The sequence below is a fragment of the Lactuca virosa genome, chromosome 5 (assembly GCF_052849685.1).
Source record: "Lactuca virosa cultivar CGN04683 chromosome 5, Lactuca_virosa_CGN04683_v6, whole genome shotgun sequence".
NCBI lineage: Eukaryota > Viridiplantae > Streptophyta > Magnoliopsida > Asterales > Asteraceae > Lactuca > Lactuca virosa.
The window spans coordinates 431,716,747-431,735,846 of NC_136430.1; the positions used below are offsets into that span (position 1 = coordinate 431,716,747).

Genomic DNA, 19,100 nt, shown 5'->3' on the forward strand with positions numbered 1-19,100 from the left:
ATTTATTTATTACTTTTTTCTAAGTGAAGGGGCCCAGGAGTAATTTGGTTGAATTATAAATTCAGTTTCTTATTTAAAGGCCGAAATAGAAAAGATGATGCAATATTGATCACACAATATTGCTGTCACGTCGAGCAGCACCTGAAGACATGCAAAATATTCTAAGGCATTACATCAAGGAAACTAGGAAAGGCTAGCCAAGAGTTGTTAAATAACTTATAACCAAAAAAATGGATATCATACTATTAACTATTAAGGCATGTAGTGTGACTTATGGTGGATAAAAAAGTGTTTATATATAATAATACGTATAATAAATAATTCAACAATTGATCATGACTTTAATCATTTTAAAAGATACAAGTCTATAAAATAAAATTAGTGTATCTTAGAAAATGTTACGTGGAATAGTAGGAGGTCCGCTTATCGTGCACACAAGTAAGGTGTTATCAGTATCATCGGGTGAGTTTTCAACTTTTCATGTGGTAAATATTATTTTATGTGCATGCAATATGCATATAATTTGCATGGCATGTGAAGGTTGATTTAGATTGCATGAACATGTATGTTTGAAATGAGTATTGTCATGATGCTTTTTAAATATGATTGACTTTTAATATTGCTTAAAACCATGAAGTTTTTAAGATTTAGGGTCGTCTAATTGAGTATTGTCTAGTCCAGTTCTGTTAAGTCTTATATACGAAACTCTATCTTTCATATACGCTTATTACAATAAGACATTTTTAATAAATCAATAGCACTTTTGATACTAATATAAACAGAACCAAGATTCTAATTGACGTAGTGCCATAAAATGTTAACAACCAGAAACACAAACATAAGTAGTTATCTTACATGAGTACATCACGAACATACAAAAGAAAATACGACAAACATTATGTCTTAGTTACTTGCTATCGAAATAAAAGTTTACTGTTACTTGTCCCTTGTTATCTGTCAACTTTTATTTCGATACATAATTAAAAGTGGCGGCTTTTCTTTTTTGGAGACTTAGCAACTTTTCCTTTAGGATCATGTCCTTTATTTGCAGATGGTTCACCATAGTCATTTAGATGTATCCCTAACAACCTTCTCTGAGTCCATGTTGTTTTCTCACCTACAATAATCCATTATATAATAACAATTATTTAAATACATGCGTTGAAAAATACATGTATATGCCCATGATATTATTATTTGATTTGAAATATTTCATCTGTTTTCACAGTTGTAAAAGTTTATTTGACCAAAATAGCTTGTAGCTTTAAATTTTATTTGTAAAATTTTTTTATCAAAAGTAAATATACATTTTTGAAATATCAACTATATTTTTACGTTCAAAGTTACTATGAATGTAATTAGTCAAAAACATGTAAAGAGGTAAAAACTATTTAACGAAATAAATATTTTTTTAAGAGACGTCAGATGAATCAAGATCAGCTGACAAGTTGCACTATTCACGATGCCGACTTAACTTATTGGAGTGTGAACTTGTGAAATGTGAATCTCCGTACAAAATTTAAAACTAAGCTTTAAAAAAATAAATAAAATTGATGCTTTGTTGCCCATGACATAAGTACGTAAATTAATTAACGCTTAAATATTTATCCAATAGAATATAATTAAATAAAATACATGATTAGTAAATAGAGACTGAGTAATCAAACTTAATTTTGTATCTGTGAATGGAACTAATAATCAATCAAGCATTCTCTACTTCGAGAAGAACAGACAGGGAATCACCATTAATTAAAAGAGGTTCATCGAAGAAATGAAATCGATAACAGATTATTATTTACCTAAGGTGAAGTCGGTGTTTCCAGCAGCCAAACAAGCGGCGAACAATACTGCAAGCACCACCGCACACCACCACATTCGGAAGTACCCTACGGCCATTGCTGTGTCTCTGTCTCCGAATAGTGTGTGCTCCCTTGGAATTTATTAGAGTGGATAGAGAAGAAGAGGGTTGACGTTTGAGAAAACGTGGGCGTCACGAGTTGGGAATTAGGGTGTTTTGTAGAGGGGAGAAAAGCGAGGGTTTAGGGTCAACCCTTTTGCGCTGTTGTGGCTTCTTCTACTTATTAAGTGCAACTGTGTCTATCATCGGGGATTTATGTTTAAGTTTACTCAATTGTAAAATTAAGATTAAATTACATAAATGGTCCAATTTTGTGAAATTTGTATTTTGAGTCCAAGTTTCAAACTAGTTTCATTTTCTTATGATTTTTATCCATGATCCATAATCCATTTAGAATTATATCCTGCGTATCAACAATGAAATGGTTCGTTGTCTAGATGGCAACGAGTCTAGGTGGCAACGACCACGGACCGTGAACATCACCTCAGTCCTTTCGTGGTGTTGACCTGAAGCCATGATCATGGCCTCTCGTGTTGTCCACCACGACCAATTAGGTCTCTCTTCTTCTTTCTTGCAGGTTAAATCCACCATGACCACAATCATTGTGGGGAGTATATCGGTTTTGTTGTGTTGTGGAAAGAAGGTGGAAGGTGATAATGGTGAGGTGTATACACACCACGAGCTTTCTCATTGTGTGTAGACAGAAAGACCTTACACCATTAACATCAATGTAATCTCGACTTTTGTGATTACTTCTATATTAATGTATAACAGTACTTTTTTTAAATGGTCACACCGACACATTAACAAATTACTTTTTAATAAATATCATAGTTATTTATAATTTATAACTATTTGATAATATATAATATATAACATGAATATGATCATTTATAGTTTAAAAAAAGGAAAGTGATAGTAAAAGAAAATGACAATCAAATTGAGGAACAGGTATTTATTATCCATGAAAAAATCAACAAAAGAAACTATATGAAAAATAATTTCATGTCTTAATTATAAAACAAAATTGATATAATTTTATATGTGTTTTTTATGAGTTGCTTTTAAAAAATTGTCGGTTTGTGATATTTTCGTAAGGGGGGCGGTGTTCGAATCTTAAGTGGCTTCAATCACGACTAAAATAAGATAGCACAGTTTCACTTGCAAAACAAAACAAAACATCTATATGTCTTTACCAAATGATAGACCACCTATGATGTAACATGTTTAAAATGTAACATATTTTAAAGTAGGGAATGGAGTGGGGGCGGGGGTAATAAGAGGGATTTGGGGGCTGGAGCGGGGGTAGGAAGGCTGGACATTTTAGGGCGGGGACGGAGACGGAGAAACAGGGAAATTTCGGGGACGGGGGCAGGAGATGCACTCCCCGTCCTATTTGCCCCATTAACATCCCTATTCTAAACGAGAATACTCATTTTGAAAAGAAAAAAAATTGTTTTAAGTATGTTAAAATATGTCATGTTTACATATTTATATCTATAAATTTGTATGTATATGACTTTACTATGGTAAAGTAAGTTTTGATCCTATGTTTGTATGTGTATAACTTTACTATGGTAAAGTAAGTTTTGATCCTATGGTATACATATTTCTACGTTTGGTTTTAGTTTTGAAAAGGGACAATGACTTAAAGGGTAATATATTTTCTCATTTGTACATATTTAGTCATTGACTTTTTTTTTCGTTCACATTTTACCCTTTAACTTGTTAAACTGTACACATTCAGTCCTTATGACCGGTTACTCCAGGTTAGCCGGGAAAAATGACTTAATAGGGTAATATATTTATCAATTTGTATATATTTAGTCATTAATATTTTTGTACACATTTAGTCCTTAATATTTTTTTGTTCAAAATAAATCTTTTTTGTTTTTGTACTCATTCAGTACTTATGAATGATTTTTTTAGGTTTTTCCCACAACATCTTACGTGGGGACAAGCATTGATGAGGTGTTTGGGGCTGTTGATGCTTATGTTCATCGCGATCTCAACAGCTTGGTTGCGTAGGTCTTGTGGTTTGGCTTAGATCTTGTATTTTTAACGTCGTAACTTCCAAACATGATATCAGATTTTAACAAACTTATATCCACATGTTCGGTTTTTGAGTCTACTACAACTTTCATTAAGATTACTCCCGTTAAAATGTAATATATTTTTTACTTATCGAGAGAATTTCGAGAGAGAGTAGGGTAGAGAGTGAGGAAGCAAATGAACAGCCGAATTCTATTTATAGTACAACTGCGTGTCGCGCCTAGTGTGTGCGTCGTCCACACCTTAGACGTCGCTCCTCTCATTTTTTCTGCCACGTTTCGCAAATATGGTGGTACACGCCCCCACCTTCTTGAAGGTGTGCGCCGTGCAACCTACCTGCGCGTGACGCTTCTCGAAAAACTTCAGAAAACCGTATCTTCTTCATCCGAACTCCGTTTTCGATGTTCTTTATATCCCCGGAAAGCTCTCGGCAAGATCTACAACTTTCGTTTAGACTCCATCGGCTAAGTTTGACTTTATTTTTAAAGCTATATTTTTAACAGACTTAGACTGTTAAAGTCCGTTAAAAATTCATAACTTCCTCATATGATATCCGTTCTCGATTATATTTATATCGACGGAACCATATGGACGAGATCTTCAACCCTCGTTTAGATTGCTTTTCTTAACAATCAATCGATTTCTACTTCGGTTTCTGAGTCGTATACTGATACGCTGAAACTTTTAAAAGTCATAACTTTCTCTTACGAAGTCAGATTGGGGCGTTCTCTATATATACGCTCTCAGTTTAACGACTACTACGACTTTTGTTTAGAGTATTTACCTTAAATAATCTTTTTTTATAATATATAATTATCGTTGCGACTAATAATTATCTCATTTATTCTTTAATCATCCAGTCCTATCTTACGGGCGTTACAGTTATCAAATTCAATGGGGTTTTATCCGGTATGATATGTTTTGGTACAAATAAGGGGTGAGTCTGGTGCAGTTTTAGGCCAAAACCAAATCACAAACCGCATGCATCAGTTTTTGTAATCTTAAAACAACAATGTGCGATTTTTCAAATAGTGCGATTTTGCAGTTTTTTCCCAATTATGTTGTTTAGGTTTTAAACCGCACAATGAAATTGTGGTTTCTACTATGGTGTTGTTTTAAAACCACAAGAGACTAGAAGTGACACGTTTTTTCTTATTAAACTTTTAGCTTTTAACCCTTTATCCAACACATCTTAGCCCATAAACATGAAACAATTTTTGTTTTTTTATCTTTTTAACTCACAATCAAAATTTTGGTGAAATCATTGTCTTATAGCCCATGCTTTTGGACTATATGAGGTGTGATGATGTGTTTGATATTTTATTTCTATAAAAAAAAAATATAGTTTTAAACATTCATATAACATACAAGAATCATAAACATTCTGTATAAAAAGAATTTGAATATATATATATATAGTTATAGTGGTGTGGTTCGGTTTTTGAAGGTGTGTTTCTTGGATAAAACTGCACCATGCCGAGTTTGGTCAGTTTTTTGTTTTTTTTTTTTCAAATTAAAAACCACAACGTTGGTTTCTGCACCAGTTTTGATTTTTCGGATTTGATTTCTTACGGTTTTTGTTTTTTTTGGATGTGTTTGATTTTTTGTTACCCCAGCATAGATATTACAAAATGATTACCAATAAAAGATAATTTCCAAAATCAGTATTTCTATTTAAAATGTTGTAATGAAGTTATTTCCAAAAAAAAAAAAAAGTTTTTAGTATTTTTTTTTACTTTTGAAATAAAGTCCTTAAGTTTGGTAAGTTTTATCTTGTTTGTCACTTTCACGATTTCTTGTTTGTTGCCTAATATTTCCATACTTTTATTCATATTTGCCATTTAGATGGTAATAGACATAATGGCCGGTCACCAAGCCACGTTGGCGTTGAATATAAATTTTTATTGAGATGGGGCTGACGTGGCATGTCACGTCAACGTGTGTTTACGCTACTTAAAAACAACATATTCATATATTTTAAAGTTTATGTATACCTTCAAAAACGATTTTATATATTTTTAACGAAAATATAATATATATTTATTTCATATGAACATCCATAATATATATTTATTTTGTATAAAAACATATATAATATGTATTTATTTTGTATAAACACATATATAATATGTATTTACTTTGTATAAAATACATATTTAAACAAAAATACCTATTATAAACATATATAATACATTTTTAAACGTAAGTATCTATTATAAACAAATTTTATACATTTATAATATGTATTTATTTCGTATAAAAATATATTGTATACATATAAATATGAAAATACATATTAATATGGTTTATATTGCATAAATACATATAAATATGTGTTTTATACATATTTTGTTATATAAATACATATTAATATGGTTTATATTGTATAATACTATAGATACATATAAATATATCTATAAACACATATTTATAATTTTAATATGTACAAAAACGATTATAAAGGTACAAAAACATTTATTATGTGTTTATAAAGATATATAAATGTTTTGTTATGTATTTATACATTCATGTATTTATATAATAATAATAACAATAATAATAATAATAACTATTAAAAGATTCAAGTTTAAATAATAAATACAAAATTTTCTACTAACGTAGTGTTTGAGATTACTTTTGAACATCAATAATCCTTTTTGTAGAACGACTTTTTGTAAAATAACTTTTTGCAAAATGAGTTTCTTAAAATGTGTTTGGATTAGCAAAAAGTGAGCAAAAATATTTTTGGTTTAACTTTTACATGTAAAACAATAAAATGTCACAAAAAGTTAGATTTTTGTGACTTTTAGAAACTCTTTATTTTCTTTTATACAAAATGTCATTTTCAAAAGAAGTTTTCTATTACCCAAACACGTTTTTTTTTTTTTTTTTTGACTTTTTGAAAAAACTAAAAGTCATTTTAAAAGTAATCTCAAACATCCCATAAGTATCTGAACAAACATGTTTTGCATAATGATAGATGCGATTGGCCTTGAGAGTGGGAGGGCATAAGTTCAATTCATGCGACCTCCATTTCCTCTCTCCATACCCGGTCAGTGCCACATTGTGTATAGTTGGCAAAACAAGCTAATGGAAAATATGAACCAATTTTTACAAGATCGACAAAAGTTGCCAAAGTTATGGATTTTTATGTCAAAAACATTTTTTCTTTATTTTTTTTGTATGTAATAATATCACTCTTATAAACCAATTTGATAAATAAAATAGTTGAAGTTGTGAATTTTTTATGACCATTTTGTTGCAGGAACAAAACATCCATTTTGGTCATTTTAGCAAGGACCTTTTTTATCCATTCCTGCCCAAACAATCGCGTGAGATAAACTATATAATAAATATCATAATTTCGGAGATTCCCTTAAACCCCTCAAATCTTCCTCTCGAACCCTCTTAATAATTAAGTATTTTACGATGATGAATCTGCCAAATCACCAAATCCGACAATGTAGCCACCGGTGTCTTCCCACAACAATTCTCGCTTCTTCTTCTGCAATCAAGTCCATCATATCTTAATTTTATAATAAATTCGAATGTCGTGAAGTATAATTCTGTAAATATCACTCTCCAACCTCAAAAACCTCATCAATGGCTGCCAACATCACAACACGAATGATTTTGGAGCAATCAAGAAAACGCCAGAGACTCAGCCATGCTCCGAAGCTTCTACCTACCGAACAAGTCGAAGTAATGTTTGCCTTATTTTAACCTGTTTGTTTTTTTTTTGTTTGCATGGAAATATTGGAGGGTTTTGGGGTTTTTTTGTTGCCTACATTGTGTTGTTCTTTGCTTGTTTCTTGTTTGATCCTTTAATGCTCATATATGATGTTAAATTGGGGGTTTCTAAGTGGAAATTGTACTTCGTTTGGTTATTAGGGTAACAATAACTTTCCAAATATCGGCTTCACGATGACAAATTTGGGAATTTTCTGTTTGATTCATTTATGAACTTTAGTTTTAGCTTATTGTGGTAGTTGATTCCTTTTTTCCCCTAAATATCGGCTTCATGCAGTGTAATTTGTTAGGGTAAATGAGTACTTACTTGGATCAAAATGCTCTATCTTCATTTCTTCATCTTGTTCGCTAATGAAAATCATCTTAGGTCCGGAGTGTTGAAGAGGGACTCCGAGGTTCATGGCATCGAGGCATTGTGATAGAATGTAGAACACAGATTCGTGTGGTGAAATACCATAATCTCTTATATGAAAATACTTCAGAGAATCTTATTGAGTCCATCCAAGTTTCATTTGCAGTTGATGGCAACATTCCAACCAACTGGAGACAATCTGATTTCCCTAATTATCGTGGCAAGATAAGGCCTCTACCCCCTCACATCATCTGTGACAAAATATATCTCCATTATGGACAATGTGTGGATGTATTTCATGAAGATGCATGGTGGGAAGGTGTTGTATTTGATCATAATGATGGTTTTGATGAACGATTGGTTTTCTTTCCTGATATTGGTGATGAGTTAAGGGTTCCATTGAAGAATCTAAGGGTCACTCAAGACTGGGATGCAGCTACTGATGAATGGAATCTTCGAGGGGATTGGATTTTTCTTGAAGTTATTGAGGAACTAAAAATGGAATGGCCACTTGTTGTTTCTGTGAAACAGATTTGGTATGAAGTGAGAATGACAAAGTGTTTTTCAAAAGAAATGAAGGAGTGGACATGTCCAGTGAAAGAAAGCTGGAAAGAAACTGTTAAAGAGGTAATGGCAGATAGCTTTAAGTTAACAATGGCAGACTTCTTGCATACGTTTTCAGAAGATATGGATATCAACAAACGGTTTCTTGATTCAGTGGTAAATCTTGAACCTTCCTTTTCCAAATCTCTTGAGGAATTTCATGATCATGACACAGTTTTGGCTATTAAATCTGATCATGAGACTCTTAATTCCCCTTCTGAAGAACCAAAATCTGAATGGACCAAAACCGATATATCTCTTCAAGCAGAGTGTTTCCCAGATGCAATTTTTGAATACTACAAATGCTTCAAATCTGGTAAAAAACCTTCAGGTTCTATAACATTGAAAGTTAGGCAACATCTTTCCTATTTGGGATGGACAATTGAGTGCAAGATTTTTAAAATTGGCTTAAAAGGAAATGCTACTTTTAGATATCGTTACACTGACCCAAATGGGAAACAATATTATTCACTTAATGTCCTATGCACAGAGCTAAAAAACATTTCTTCAAATTCATTCGATGTCAAGAATCTTGAATCTTTAACATCATCAGCATCCAACAAAGAAGAACCACAAATACAAGATTTACACGTTGTTGAATCTGAATACTGTCCACAGGCTGTAGTTGACTATTACTCATTGATATCAGCACCAAACTTTGACTTACAAAAGATGAGAGATGATAAGTTTAAAAAACTTCAAATTAGTGCAAGAAAGCATCTTTTTGCTGTTGGGTGGTCGAATTTTCATTTAGAACATGATTCTGGTAGGAAGGTAATTGTTTACAGTTCACCAAATGGAAGAAAGTTCTACAGTCTTCATGAAGCCTGCAGTCATTATATCAAGGAATCTTTTTGCTTTGACTTTAACAAGACTTTCAAGAACGAAAATGGTGTTTTGCATACTGAATCCCCAATAAAAAAAGACGAATCTTTGATGACTACTACTAATACCCATGTGTTAAGATCAAGCAAAAGGGCACGAAAAGATGTTTCTTCATTGTTTCAAACCCCAAGAACCATTTTATCTTGGTTGATTGATAATAATGTTGTTTTGCCTCGAGCAAAAGTGAGATATATTTGTAAGAAAAATGGTTTTACAATGAAGGAAGGTCGAATAACTCGTGATGGGATTAAATGTAGTTGTTGTCGATCCACTTTTAGCCTCTTGACGTTTCAATCTCATGGTGGAAGCTCTTATGGGAGAGCTTCTGCTAACATATTTCTTGAAGATGGAAGATCATTACTCGATTGTCAATTGCAAATTAAACTTGATCAAAGTTCAAAGTCAAATCTAAAAGGAAACCAACATGAAATGGTTAATGACAATGATTATATATGTTCTGTTTGTCAATATGGAGGGGAGTTAGTGTTATGTGATCAATGCCCTTCTTCGTTTCACAAATCTTGCGTGGGATTAAAGGTAAAAAAAAAAATTCTTGGTGTTTTATACTTTTATATTTCTTGATTGTTTAAACTTTATAATTTTATATTGATGAATAGTTTTGATTTTGTTAGGAGGTTCCTGATGGTGAATGGTTTTGTCCATCTTGCTGTTGTAGAATATGTAATCAGAACAGATTTAGTGAACAAAATACAAATAGTGAAATGATAAATTGTGAACAATGTGACAAAGGATGTATGTAGTCTTCAATCCAATCTCTTTGTGTGTTTTTTTTTGTTTTTGTTATAAAGCATGAAACTTATTGATTGTTAAAACTTATGTAGATCATGTAGGGTGCTTAAAAAGAAAGGTGGGGAGTTATCTTGAAGCAAATTGGTTTTGTAGTTCAAGATGTGAAGAGGTATGTATGTATACATTCAAGTTTTTAATATCTTTTAGAGATTTTAATCATTTTATGATTGATAATGATAAACTTTTGGGAATTGCAGATATTTACGGGTCTTGAAAGGCTTTTAGGGAAGTCAATTCCAGTTGGGAGGGATAAGGATAACTTAACATGGACCTTAAGAAAAAATAAGACATCTGAATGTTCTACTTCTAATGATGATATTGATGCCTTAAATATGGAGGAAATAATAGAGAATTATAGCAAGTTGAATGTTGCTATTAGTGTCATGCATGAATGCTTTGAGCCAGTTAAAGAAGCTCGCACTGGGAGAGATATAGTTGAAGATGTTATCTTTTGTAGATGGTGAGATAAAATAAATTTACATTTTTGGTCCTTGAAGATAGCTAGTTTTTTCAATGTTGGTCCTAAGTAGTTTTCTCTTGTAATTTTTGTCATTCTTTGAGATTTTAGTCCATGCTCCATGTAAAAAGACTATATTTTTGGGACCAAAAATGCAAAAATCAGCTATGTTTAAGATTCTAGGGACAAACAAAATAGTCATTTTATTTGGAACAATGATCAAACACATTACAAGAGCCTCAAATAAAGACCAATATTGCAAAAATCGGTTGTACTCAAGGACCAAAAATGTAATAACTTTTTTCTTTCTTATTCATGATCTAATTTACAGGTCAGAGTTACGTCGTTTGAACTTTAAGGGTTTTTACACGGTTTTTTTGGAGAAAGGTGATGAGCTAATTTCAACTGCTACATTAAGGTGTGATTTAACATTTCTAAGTTATTAAATCTCCTAATTTTGTGTCCTTATTTATATTCATCTAAAAGACTAAAACTTTTATTATAAAAAGGGTTTATGGAGAAAAAGTAGCGGAGATCCCACTTGTTGGAACACGATTCCAATACCGTAGACGTGGAATGTGTCATATTCTCATGCACCAACTTGAAAAGGTAAATAAATATCAGTGGCTCACTCTGTATCTGATTTACATCTGATCTCATATGATATGATATGACACTCATGGGGTCCACAAGATTCCTTTATTTGTCATTTAGTGATATGGGTATTTGAAAATCCAACAAATAATCAAATATTTCACTTCATTTAATCCCTTTTTTTTTTCTAGATTCTTACAGAGTTAGGAGTGAAGAAATTAGTTTTGCCAGCTGTCTCAAGCGTTCTACACACTTGGACAAGATCCTTTGGCTTCTCAGTGATGACCGAATCCGAAAAATTCAAACTTTTAGGCTTCACTTTTCTTGATTTCCAAGGCACTACAACATGCCACAAAATCTTGGTCAAACCTTGTTCCTCAAGGTATGTCTTTCGTTTGACTACTGTCTAATTTACATCTGACATGATTTATGGGTTGTTGGAAGAATAACTTTTTTTTGCAGATATTGACATTGTTGTTGTTTTTTTAGGAACAATGGTCACTTAGAACCTCAAAGTGCAACAAATTTACAACCAAATTGTTACAAAAGGATAAAATTTAGGTGTCTTTCCGAAAGTAACTTCATTGAAATATGTAAGTAGAGGTTATAATGATCTTTAACCTTGTTTTTTGTTTAAAAAAAAATGGTGATAGATGAAAAAAGAATGCATGTTTTAATACAATCATTGGGTTATATGCTTTCTTTCATTTTCTTGATGTTGAGATTTATGAGATGACACAAAGTTTAATTAGTCCAACACGTCTTTGCTGGCTGCTGCTGGCATTCAAATTAAAAAAAGGCTGCTATCAATTTTTTATTAAAGATTTGAAATTTATAAACTTAAAAGATTAATACAACTTCATAAATACAAAAAAACAAGACTTTCTACATCAAGCTAACTATAGGATTAAGGTGGAGGGTAAAATGGGAATTGTGCTTTGGGTTTAGAAGCAAAACATCTGAATCAAGATACACTGGCACACCTTACCTTTAATATCCCCATGTTAAGAAGTGTCCCACTAAACACTCTTTTGTTATTTCATGTTTTTCATTTATTAAAAAGGGTTTAAGTTTGTTTTAACTTTTTATATATGTCTTGTTGGCAACTCTAAATGTTGGATAATTTTTATAAAAACTGAATTGGGACCATGGGATACAAGTGGTCACAGTAGGACATGAAGAAAAAATAAAAATAGAAAGTGTTTATTGCACAAGGAAAGAATAGAACATGTTTGCTTGCAAGTTGCACATTTCCCCCTTTGGTAAAAGTTTGATATCTATTTGCCTTTTGTTGATATGTAAGAAAGAAGTGATTTCAATTTGTTTCTAATTATCTAAATTAGGATTTATCTTGAAATGACAAGTTTACCCTTATCTAGGGTTAAATCCTTCAAACCATCCTACAATTATTGCTTCCTTAAATTTTGGTTTGAATGTTTGATCATGTTTAACTTTATGAACAATTGTGATCTATCTTGTAAAAGTGATGAAAGAAGAAAACAAGTTTAACGTATTTGGACATAGTACACGGAGACTCACTCTCAATCATTGCTTTATGTAACAAACAAAATTTTTAATGGTTTTAATGCTTTCATGATGTGATAAATGTAGTTGAAGTAATTGATCTTGTTATTGTTATTTTGTTATGAGATTAATTACTGAATTTGGGGATTGGAGTGATTTTTTATTTTATTTTTTCTTATTTGACTTGTTGAAAAGGAGAGTGTAGACATATCAAACTTGGAGGCGGGGGCCTACCATGCAACTTTGAAGAAAGTGGTAGGGTCCCATGCCCGAACCAACTTGTATTGTAGGTCACATAGTCGTTAACCAAATATAAATTGCCCTTTACTCCTATCTCTCTATCTCTCATCTTTTAATTTTCCACAAAATTATTGGACCCTATCTTCCCCAATTGTTTCTTCTTGTCCACAACTGTTTCTATTATTGTTTAATTTAAGGTGTAAAACATCTCTAATTTTTGTATTTGTGTTTGTATTCAATGAGGTATTCCAAAAGATCAACCTCAAGTGCAAACTTAGTGTTTATCTTAAACATATTTCGTATGAGTTATTTGAAATTGACTTTTAAAATAAAGGTTTTGTGTTGTCTCGTAAAACAAAATCATTTTAAGAAAACAAGTTGCGGATAAAGGTTCCAAACGGTTAAGTTTTTAATGGTTTAAAAATGTTTAATTGGCGAGGCATACAAGAGCGTATCAAGATAATCAAAAGACAATAATTTAAAATAAAAAATGTTTAATTGGTGAGGCATACGAGAGCGTATCAAGATAATCGAAAGACAATAATTTAAAATAAACATGCACACATTTACCTTAAATACAAAGTACAACATATTCTAAATGTCCAAATGCTAAATCTATCAATGTCCAAATGCTAAATCTATAATTGATCTTCATTTAAGTATTTCAACCTAAATACATGTCAAAATACGTAGGTCGGTCTGAAAAGCCTAGTAGGCATTCTTATAGTTAACTTTTATAGTTAACTTTTAACGATATTGGAAAATGTCAACAAAACCAAAGTCAAACTTTCAAAAAGTTTTTTAAATCAACAAACTATTTATCAAGTTTTGGGGATTTTTTTTTCTTAAACGTAATCATATCCATTATCATAAATACTTATGGATAATAATTGAACAATTTCAATTAAACAATACATATGTTTTTATTCTCAAACTCCAAAGTCAATCTTAAGGTCCGATCTTATAATCAATAGTTATAGTTAAGGCTTATGCTTAGATAACACAAAGCTCACTATACAATTTTAATGTACAATAACTAGCAAATCCCTTGTGTTCGTGAGGTTGTCTAGAATGCAATCACTCCAAAGAAATGTTCCAAATTAGCTACTCATAAGTGTCACACAAAGTCTTAACCCATCATAAGTGAATGCACAAGTTCATGATCAAAAGCATTTCTAAAATATCAAAAAAAAATCTCATTTATACATGGACTATCACATATCATAGATATATAGATATCACATTAAAATAGCAATTAAAATTGTGGTTTAGTAAGATCTTGACATATATACTTGGGTAATAATTCACATCAACTAGTTGTAACTAATTACATTACAATCATCCAAACTAAAGTTCTTAATCTTTAACATCTGTAACAGCCAAAAAATAGTGATAAAATTTTTCATTCATAGACTGTCAATTTCATTCATTAATTGTTCTAAAACCCACCATCAATGTAATATTCAAAACATCATAATACAATTATTCAAAATGCGAAAATCATGAGGGGAGGATGTTGTGCCATCACCTCGGGTCCTTCCCTTTTGAACCAGAAGTAATTGAAACCATAAACATAAACTGTAAGCACAAAGCTTAGTGAGTTCCCCAAAGTACCACATACCAAAACATACAACTAGGCTTAACCCTGGGGTATAAACCAACCCGATATACACAAATGGGCCCCGCCCTGGGGTGTATTTTAACCCGATCAACAAACATAAACCCCGACCTAGGTTATCTTTCAACCCAAACATACAATAGTGGGCCTTGCCCTGGGTTAATTTCAACCCATCATACAAACTCATATAAGCCTCATAACAGCTATCACCCGAGATAACACAATAATGGGTCGACATTGGTGCCTTCGACCCATGGATACAATGAGAAGACTCACCTCACAGACAGCTGAGAAACTGAAACAATACGCTGCTCCGGAATCGAATCAACCAGTCACCTTTATAAATACAGTGACCAAAACTCAAAATACATATCACAATACCCTAAATACCCCTAGGTCAAACTTTGGTTAAAATCCAGGTCAAAATCAAAATCAAAAGTCAACCCAACTAGCCACCACGTTGTGGCCTCCTTGGCCACGTCGTGGTCGCAAACCGCCAAAACAGACGGGTCTGGACCAAGTCACCCCGCCGTCAAACGAGTCAAAGGCACTGCAATCTTGGAGAAATCATGGATAAATCTTCGATAATACTCCGCGAGACCTAGGAAACTCCGAATCTCAGATGGGGTCATCGAAACCTCCCATCACATCACAACCTCGATCTTGGCCGGGTCGACCAATATACCCTTCTGATTGACGATGCGTCCCAAGAACTGCACCTCGCGCAACCAGAACTCACATTTGGAGAATTTAGCATAAAGTCTATCCCTCCTTAGGGTCTCCAACACCTCTCGTAAGTGTTCCTCATGTTGTTCCTTGGTCTTGGAGTAGACCATAATATCATTTATGAATACTATCACTGACCGATCCAGCATCGGCCTGCAAACCTGGTTCATGAGATCCATGAACGTTGCCTGTGTATTGGTGAGCCCGAAAGGAATCACCACTAACTCGTAATGACCATATCGAGTCCTGAAGGCTGTCTTCTACAAATCATCATCCCTGACCCTCATCTGATGGTACCCCAATCACAAATCAATGTTGGAAAATCAAGATGCACCCTGGAGCTTGTCAAATAAATCGTCAATCCTCGGGAGTGGGTTACGATTCTTCATCGTTAGCTTATTCAACTCCCGGTAGTCAATGCACATCCTGTGTGAACCATCCTTCTATTTCACGAACAGGATCGTTGCTCCCCATGGAGAACTACTTGGTCGTATAAATCTTTTGTCTAGCATCTCCTGAAGCTGCATAGACAACTCCTGCATCTTTGGTGGAGCCAAGCGATATAGTGCCTTGGATATTGTAGCTGTGCCAGGAATCAAGTCAATCTGAAACTCAACCTGCCTATCAGGAGGCACGCCTGGAAAATCCTCAGGAAATACATCGGGGAAATCCCGAACGATGGGCACCCCACTCAACTCCGTCGTGCCCTTAACTCGAGTGTCTACAAGATAAGCTAGGAACCCAGAACAACCTTGTTGAAGATATCTCCTGGCCCTCGCAGCTGAACAGAGAGTCGGCCCATGCGAAGCTCCCTCGCCAGGAATAACCAGTTCTCCCCCACTTGGGTTCGAACTCTCACTAGCTGACACTCACAGTCAATCATGGCCCCATTAGGGCCCAACCAATCCATCCTGATGATAACCTTTGATCCTCGCAGAGGAATCGACACCAAATCAATAGAGTATCTTTCACTAAACAGATTCAAGACACACCCACGATGAACCCTCGACGCACTCACAGTACGGCCATCCATAATCTCAACCTCTAATGGAAAATCCAGAGTCCCGAGAGCATCACAAAACTTCTTGCTAAGAGCAAGAGATACAAAGGATCGAGTAGCACCCGAATCGAACATGACATGAGCAGTCATACCATTGACCAAAAAGGTCCCTATACGAGATCACATATAATCATCAGCATAAATAAGGAGAACAATAAAGATAAGGATAAATCACATACCAGTAACCACATCCGGTGCTGCAGGAGCCTCATCGGTGGTCAGCTGAAATGCCCTGCTCTTCACCATAGGAGCCTCCACCTTGCCCTGACGGCCATCAGTAATCCTCAAAGTGGTTGGCACAGGCACGACCACTACTCCCCTGAAAATCTTGGACAATTGGTCTTTTTATGGCCAGTCTGATTGCAATGAAAACAAATCAGAGCACCCCTGAGGAAGTCCTACTCATGTGGCCCGGGTGACCACAACCGAAACATATTGAACTCGTCAATCGACATGCCCTACCGTGCGACTTGTCACACTTGCAGCAACGGCTCCGTCCCTATGGGCCTTTGGTGCGTGAATCGAAAGTCTTGGGCCTCTTAGCCTGGCCCACCGCTGTTTGTATCTACTCCGGCTTCCACTTCATCCGAAGCTCCAACTCAATCTCCCGCTCACTGGCCTTTTCGATCATATCATTCAGGGTCTTGCACCCAGAGAAGCTCACAAACTCCCTGATATACTCTCTCAGCAAATCATGACATCTCGTCTTCCTCATCTCCTCATCCGCGGTGTACTGTGGGACCAACAAAGCCCTCTCCCTGAATTTGGTGGTAATCTACGCCACAGTCTCTGTAGTATGGCGAAGGTACTGGAACTCCCTCGCAAGCTGCTACACCTCAATAGCTGGTGTAAACTCCCTCTGAAACCTCGAAACAAAATGCTCAGGTCATGATTGCCACTGCTGTTGATCCTACAACTCGGCTAACCTCCTCCCACTAGTCTCGTGCTCGGTCCCTCAGCAGGAAGGATGCAAATCCCACCTTTGCCCCCCTCAAGGCAAAAACTCGTCCGCTGAGCATTCTCCATGTCAGCGATCCAACGTCGTCTAGCGATGGGGTCCTTAGCCCCAAAGAACTCAGGAGCTCCACAAGCCTTGAACTCCCAGAATGAGGGAGTTCGAACTCCTATCTGGCCCGTAACAATCTCAACTTGAAAAGACTTGAGCCTCTCATCCATCAACTCCATAATACCCTCCTTGACGGTATCGAAAATCATAGGAGTAGCATCCAAGATACCGCGAGTAACCTCAGCCGCAATGAACTCGCGCAGCCTCTCATCAGTTAGTTATGTACCTGAGCCAGAACCTGAACCAGAACCAGAGCCAAAACCTCCTCGAGTAATCATCACCATGTTCGAACAGAAACACAAACATATAAATAATCAACATAAGACTCGAGGGGGGGGGGGGTATCCCTACAGAGGTCTCCTTAGAGTCTCCAGGTCTGCTCTCGTCTTAGGTATAGATCTTGTGCTTCTAGTAGTACGGACCCAATACTACCTTTCAGACTTATTTGTACCCTCCTCAAGAGTCATCCTGATTCCTCTAAGTCACCAGATTAGAACTATACACCATTCCTATGCTAAACAACATACTTATCCTAGACTTTCCTAGGAATCCACTGATGGGTTTGGAGCATTCTAACACTCATATGGTGTACATGCAACCCTAGAAACCTTGGATCTATGTTTTCTCTAATATACATGCAAATTTGATTTTTCCAAGGTTCTCATCCTAACTAGCATGTTATGGGGGTACTTGTAACATAAAATCTAGTAGAATGACATACCTTTTTTCTTGTGGTTGATTTCTTGGAGTTTTGAGAGCCTAGCACGAATAATGTGGATGCCTCAAGTGGAATCACAAATCACCACACAACTTGGAAAAACTTGAGAGAATAGTAATGCACACTAGAAATCGGCCCACCTTTGTTCTCACACACACTAGTGCCATTTCATGTGCCAAAGACCTCCTTATATAGTATGGTGGATTAGGGCTACATCCATGTAAACCCTAATACCCATGACCTTTCATTTCCATAGGATCCATGGGTTAAAAACTCCATGGACTATCCATGCAAGCTTAGCCCATCCTAAATGAACATTGGCTTATTCTATATATAAGAGTCCATATTTAATTAGTTTCCTTTTGATCACTAAATTAATTCCAAATTAATTCTTGATCAATACTAATTAAATAATATGATTTCTTATTAATATGTTATAACTTATAATATATTAATAAATCATAAACATACTATTCTCAAAAGATTATCCATACAAATTGTTTCGGTGAAATGCAACCCAAATGGACCATGTCAGGCCGAGTCAAGTACATACCAAATATAGTACGGACTTAGACACCTTATCTAACAGTCTCCCACTTGGATAAGTCTGATAACTATAGTTGCAAGTATGACTTCAGGAACCGACCATCAATCGTAACCCTTAAAACTCTGTTGAACTATGAAGTGCCATTTTAGATAAGTGATCATATAATCATCTGTTCTTAATATACCAGTCGGACAAATACATGGAACAACGTCGTACTTATTGTCCAGCAGTTTGTTTCCC

General features: G+C 34.6%; 1 protein-coding gene and 1 long non-coding RNA gene across 2 annotated transcripts; one reads left to right on the forward strand and one right to left on the reverse strand.

Moving 5' to 3' along the window:
• Positions 1-775: 775 nt before the first annotated feature.
• Positions 776-2,072, reverse strand: LOC145116575 (uncharacterized). The gene is made up of 2 exons (XR_013712195.1): positions 1,800-2,072; positions 776-1,117 (listed from the first exon to the last, which is right to left on the reverse strand). It is a non-coding gene; the product is annotated as an uncharacterized LOC145116575 (long non-coding RNA).
• A 5,192-nt stretch (positions 2,073-7,264) lies between these two features.
• Positions 7,265-12,075, forward strand: LOC145113303 (uncharacterized). The gene is made up of 9 exons (XM_079049412.1): positions 7,265-7,612; positions 8,028-10,037; positions 10,133-10,253; positions 10,343-10,419; positions 10,508-10,770; positions 11,099-11,185; positions 11,277-11,376; positions 11,553-11,743; positions 11,851-12,075. Exons 1-9 carry the CDS (start codon positions 7,514-7,516, stop codon positions 11,960-11,962), a joined length of 3,060 nt encoding a protein of 1,019 aa, XP_078905538.1. The 5' UTR covers positions 7,265-7,513; the 3' UTR covers positions 11,963-12,075.
• The last annotated feature ends 7,025 nt before the right edge of the window (positions 12,076-19,100 follow it).

What these genes read in the sequence shown, in the direction of transcription:
- LOC145113303 (XM_079049412.1), top strand. Translation starts at nt 7,514, where the DNA reads ATGGCTGCCAACATCACAACACGAATGATTTTGGAGCAATCAAGAAAA. An exon ending in GTAGTTCAAGATGTGAAGAG is followed by an intron (nt 10,420 to 10,507) that starts GTATGTATGTAT and finishes TGGGAATTGCAG; the next exon opens with ATATTTACGGGTCTTGAAAG. An exon ending in GATGTTATCTTTTGTAGATG is followed by an intron (nt 10,771 to 11,098) that starts GTGAGATAAAAT and finishes TCTAATTTACAG; the next exon opens with GTCAGAGTTACGTCGTTTGA.